The 6,213-nt window shown below is 30.0% G+C and overlaps 1 protein-coding gene across 1 annotated transcript; it reads left to right on the plus strand.

Annotated features, from left to right (window-relative positions):
* Positions 1-225: 225 nt before the first annotated feature.
* On the plus strand, positions 226-5,253 carry LOC107445079 (zinc finger protein 271-like). Its single transcript, XM_043057018.2, has one exon. The coding sequence runs from the start codon at positions 946-948 to the stop codon at positions 1,855-1,857; it is 912 nt and encodes a 303-aa protein (XP_042912952.1). The 5' UTR covers positions 226-945; the 3' UTR covers positions 1,858-5,253.
* The last annotated feature ends 960 nt before the right edge of the window (positions 5,254-6,213 follow it).

Below are 6,213 nucleotides of genomic sequence, written 5' to 3' on the forward strand. Positions count from 1 at the left end.
GTTCTTCATGAAATTAAATGCTTTGGACAGCTTAGATTGCTTATAAAACTGTTCTATTTTATTTTAATTATTTAAATTGCGCCAAACAAAAATGCTAAAAACGTCATTCTAGTACACCTGATAAAACGATTAAGCGATAACGATGAAAACGAGGATGCAATCGACCAATCAAATGCCTCTATTTTTTAAAAAGCGTTCAGCCAAGCAATAGCCCTGTCTATCTAGCTTCTGCCAGAGCCTTATTAATGGGAATAGAAAGCTATAAGCGTAAGCAATGATCTCGTCTCACTACACTACATATATGTTGTTGTCAATCATTCAATCTAAACAATTCGAGCTTATTGTTAGGCAATGTGAATCAGGAAAAATGTGCTCGAAATAATTTGTGCATCATGTTAAAAAGCAATTCTTGCTTTAATATGTGCGAAATGCAAAAAGTGTTTTAAAATAAAGTAAAAACTTACTTTCAAAAAACAGTTTACCTGTTACAAATTTTGTACATATGGCACAGTCTTAAACTTATTCCTATGAAACATGCAATCAGAGTTTTTCATAGAAAATTCATCTAACTGACCACAATCGGCTGGTTTAAAATCCAACTCTTACGTATGTAACATTAGTTTTCACAAATATTAATGTGACTGAATACTGGCGTGTTGATATTAGTGACAAACCTTTTTCTTTTAGCATATGTAGTAAGAGCTTTTCAATAGTGATCTGACTAAGCATAGTACTTTTCCTGCTGGTGTAACGCCTCATTCTTGTAGTATATGTAACAAGAGTTTTTCACAAAGAATTCCTCTGACTATACACAGTTATGTTCATACTGGTGAGGAACCTTTTTCCTGTAGTATATGTAACAAGAATTTTTCGCAAATAAGTCGTCTGAACAAACACAGTTGTGTTCACATTTTTGAGAAACCTTATTCTTGTTGTTTATGTAATATGAGCTTTTCACAAAAAAGTCATCTAACTGAACACAGTCTTGTTTACATTGATGAGAGACCTTTTTCTTGTAGTATATGCAACAAGAGTTTTCCCAAAAAAAGTCATCTAACTAAACATAGTCGTGTTCACACTAGTGAGAAACCTTATTCTTGTAGTATATGCAGCAAGAGTTTTTCACAAAAAAGTAATCTAACTAAACACAGTCGTCTTCACACTGGTGAGAAACCTTATTCTTGTAGTATATGCAACTATAATTTTTCTCAAAAAAGTCATCTAACTGAACACAGTCGTGTTCACACTGGTGAGAAACCTTATTCTTGTAGCATATGCAACAGGAGTTTTTCGAAAAAAACTGATATGACTAAACACAGTCGTGTTCACACAGGTGAGAAACCTTATTCTTGTAGTATATGCAACAAGAGTTTTTCTCAAAAAAGTTTTCTGACTGAACACAGTCGTATTCACACTGGTGAGAAACCTTATTCTTGTAGTATATGCAACAAGAGTTTTCCCAAAAAAAGTCGTCTAACTAAACACAGTCGTGTTCACTCTGGTGAGAAACCTTATTCTTGTAGTATATGCAACAATACTTTTTCGCGAAAAAGTGATGTGACTAAACACAGTCGTGTTCACACTGGTGAGAAACCTTATTCCTGTAGTTTATGTAATAAGAGTTTTTCACGAAAAAGTTATCTAACTAGACACAGTCGTGTTCACACTGGTGAGAAGCCTTATTCTTGTAGTATATGCAACAAAAGTTTTTCGCAACAAAAGTCTCTAACTGAACACAGTCGAGTTCACACTGGTGAGAAACCTTATTCTTGTAGTATATGCAACAAGAGTTTTACACGAAGAAGTTATCTAACTAAACACAGTCTTGTTCACACTGTTGCAAAACCTTATTCTTAAAGTATATTCAACAAAAGTTTTTTCGCGAATAAGTTATCTGTCTAAGCACAGTCTTGTTCACATTAGTAAGAATCTTATTCTTGTGCTATATGTAATAAGAGTTTTTCATGCAGTGATCTAACTAAGCACAGTCGTGTTCACACTGTTGCGAAACCTTATTCTTAAAGTATATTCAACAAAAGTTTTTTCGTGAATAAGTTATCTGTCTAAGCACAGTCTTGTTCACATTAGTGAGAATCTTATTCTTGTGCTATATGTAATAAGAGTTTTTCATGCAAAAGTCATCTGACTAAACATAGTTATGTTTATACTAGTGAAAAACCTTATCTGTGCAGTATATTTAATATGAGTTTTTCACGTAGAGATCATCTGACTGAGTACTTTCGTGTTCATACTGGAGAGAAGCCTTATTCTCGTATATGTAATAAGAATTTTACAACAGTAATATAATGAAACACAGCATTGTTCGTACTTGTGAGAAACCTGATTCTTGTAGTTAATTCTTAACACCATATTCACTGTTGACACTGACCTAATGTGTATCACCCACTTCCGAAATACCGGTTTGGAAATTATTGAACACGAGTCGAAAAGTGTATTTTTCAATATTTTTGGGCCATCTGTTTCCTAACTTGCTTTCCGGTTTTAGATTTACAGCTTTATTAACTGTGATTGTTTTCATTTTTCGCTGATATTTTTAAAAAAAACTTTTCTATGAAAGAATTAAATAGATTGTAGTGTCTAATTAAATTTGAATCACTCTTTATCTGGACAAATGAAAAAGGTGTTAATTTTTGTTTTACCAACTGAGTTGTATAGATGAGCAAAAGGATCTAAGTATTATCATTATGAATTTAGATATTTTATTATTATGGATATCATAAAGCTGCACACAAACATAAAAATATTGTGTAGTTAAAATTTTACCTCGCATCAAGATTTGTATTGATTGCACAATATTAATTTCAGCATAGTTTTTTATTATATATTAAAAATAATGTTTTTAGTTTTATTAATAGTTTTGTTTTATGGATAAAAAAATTTAAAATGCCATTTGTTATTTTCATATCTAAATATTGCACATTGTTTTGCCTGTTCATCCCTATACTATATTTCATTTTTGGGCAAGATCTTTAATCTCAATAGATGTCATAGAGATCTATAATAATTTTATTTATTGCATTCTTTTTAAAATTTTATATTTCTTTCAAGCATCAGTTGTTTTTTTTTCATTAAAAAAATACAAATAAAAGCTAGTTAAATTATTTATAATCTTATTACTTACACTATTCATTTGATCTATTATTATGGACACAATCTGAATTATCTAAGTTTTTTTTTTCTGAGTGAAAACTTTTTTAAGTGCAACAATGACTGCTAATAATATTTTGAGAAATATACATTATATCTTCTATAGAAGATAGTAACCCAGGAAAATTTAGTTTTAATTTTATTAATAAGCATTTATTTTATATAAATTACTTATAGTTACATCTAGTTATAAATTGACCTCACTGAGCATCAAAAGTATTAATTTTGAAAACATAAACAAATAAAAATTTGCCTTCTGCGCACCTGCTGTTACTCGAACCGGGAAATCTTCAGGTTAAAGTTAGTTCACTCTGGGTCCAACTGACACGCAGTTACATACATGGTGAGATGAAATTTTGGAATCTAATCTGGATTTGCTCTCATAAAACCTGTGGGTTAGTTTCCATGGTGAATATGGTGTCAAGGAGAATCTTTGTTAAGGATTTTTATGCTCACTGCTCTGTTCATACTGCTGACTAATTTTATTCTCTTTGTAAGTTTATACAGATAATGTTGAAATGACCTGTTCACAATAATTTTCATAATCTCATTTGTGTAACTTTATTTAACAATTTTTATAGAAGAGTAGAGTATAAGTCTTGTCCAGAGCTTTTATTGTCGAATCTGTTTGTGAAGAGGAAAAATATTTTTTTCTTTTAATTCAGTTAGGCAGAACTGATATAAGACATTCAATATCATGAGACTTAGAAATAGGGACTATGATTGACTGAATGTTAGGTTTTCTTACTACGGCATTCTGTTTGACAGCGATCTTTAGTATACATTTTCAGAATAATGCTTGCATATTTTACTATCAAAATAAAAAAAATTTTATAAAAATTATTTTGATCAAATTTTAAATGTAATTGATACAATTAAAATTTGTCTAACCTACAAGTTATATCATCTTATCAGAATGTTTTATACAATGTGTTAAAACTGTAATTAGAATTCCTTTTTCAATGTTTTTGAAATGAATTAAGAAATAAATTATTTAAAATAAATAAAGTATCGGAATCAATAATACATTATTTAGTTTTAAGCAGATAAAATGTTATTCTATACATATTTTTTTTAAATTTTAAAATCCATATTAAGGCAATGTAGAATTGAACAGAATGGAAGAAATTTGCCTGAGGGAAGAACACGGGGAGGATTTTCGACATGGGGAGGAAAAACTCCCACGGTTAGCCTTATTGCAAAAGAACTCTAGGCCATGATCCGTCTACTACTAAAGATATTTTACGTCAGCATTGTGGTCAGTGCAAGCTAGTTTCGGAATTCGTATCGACTTAAAGTTGGAAACATTTCTGTTTCTTTTAAAAAACTGAGAATATTTTATTAAGTTAAGGTAGAAAAATTAATGCAAACTTTTTGTTACCTTTTATGTAGATATATATGGATTACAATTATGGATTAAAATGAGGAAAATAGAACTTGAAAATCAAAACAAAAGCATAGATATTGATAAAAAGTCTTAATCCTAACAGAATATACATACGATTTTGTTTGTTCACTAGAATTAAATTAAAACAGGAACCTAGAAAATTTTCACCAGCAGTAAATTTGGCGGAACGCTCTGTTGTTTAAGATTGCCATATTTACAGTCACTGGTATTGCACTTTCTATGCATATAAAATGGATGTATCTCCTTATTTACTGAAAAAGAGCTAATATAGATTTTAAAATGCAGTCGGACTTCTATTTAACGAACTTCCATTTTGCGAATTTTTATATTTTGTGAATTTTTTTGAGGAACCAAGGACATTTTGAAGATTTCTTTGTAAAATAACTTTCAAATAGCAAAGCTAATTTTCTATTTAACGAAATTTATGGCGATATTTAAGGAACAATTTCCCTATTTAACTTCCACTTTCCCTATTTAAAATTACTTTGCAGTTATAATTTTATACATCAAATACAGTCAAAATTTTATGCATAAATTTAGCTGTTTTTTGTCGAAAATGTATGTAACGTGACAGTGTAACACTGGAAAAAGTTTTGCTTTATTCTTGTTAACCATGCAGATTTCTTTTATACTTAAGATTTATAAAATAAAAAGGAGATGCTAGTTTACACGCTAAAGGTATATCCCTTGCTTTTTTTTAAAATTATGTCTAGTGTTTATGAATTTAAAACCTGTTTTGTGCTTAGGCATTTTAAAAGAAGATTTTCTGTTTAACAAACTTTCCATGTAACGAACTTATTATCGGGATTTAGCAACTTCGTTAAATAGAGGTTTCTACTGTATTTAATTATTCATACAATGAATATAGTTTTCTAGAAGAAATTTGAAGCAAACACTTTCAGAACAGACAACAAAAATTTTAAAGTTGATATGAAAGGAATGAACTGTAATTAATGCAAATAAGTAAGAAAAGTTTGCTTACCTGCAAAAGAAATAGACAGTTTTAAAGACAACTTGCAAGGGATGATAGCAAGCTTCAACAACAAAATCGTCCACCAGTCAACAGCTACAAAATGAGTTATCGGTCACGGTTAAAACTTCTGCCTGTCATAGTACGAAAGTTTGTTGTAATTGATTGTGCCATAAGCGCATTTCTTAATATATTTACCAATTTATCCATAAAACCTAACTGTAACCTAAATAAAATAATTTTTCATTTATCCAATTTATGGTGCAATTAGAAACTTTGCACCAAGCATTGGTTAAACGTTTACCGAGATTTTTTACAGTGCAGGTCTTTCAACTTTCTGCTCTTTTTGGGAAAATTCTTCTAGTGCAGTGTTTCCCAAAGTATGGTACTCATACCTTCAGGGGTACGTGAACAGTTTAGGGGGGTACGTGTTCTTATGCGAAATATCTTGCAACAATTGAACGAAAATTTCAAACATTTTTATTTAAAAACAAAGCCAGTCATGAAAATTACGTATTTTTCTATTGGCTATTTTTTGCTGAGTTAGCAATTAATAATTAGTGGTGTCAGCAGCCAGTTGTGATTTTTTACTTTAGTGCAATTTTTTTATGGTAAAAGAATACATAAATTTTTTTATTTGTGGTACATGGTGTTACGAAAAATTTAG

The sequence above is a fragment of the Parasteatoda tepidariorum genome, unplaced genomic scaffold (assembly GCF_043381705.1).
Source record: "Parasteatoda tepidariorum isolate YZ-2023 unplaced genomic scaffold, CAS_Ptep_4.0 HiC_scaffold_1804, whole genome shotgun sequence".
NCBI lineage: Eukaryota > Metazoa > Arthropoda > Arachnida > Araneae > Theridiidae > Parasteatoda > Parasteatoda tepidariorum.

Coding starts and splice junctions, on each gene's coding strand:
- LOC107445079 (XM_043057018.2), top strand. CDS start 946: ATGAGCTTTTCACAAAAAAGTCATCTAACTGAACACAGTCTTGTTTAC.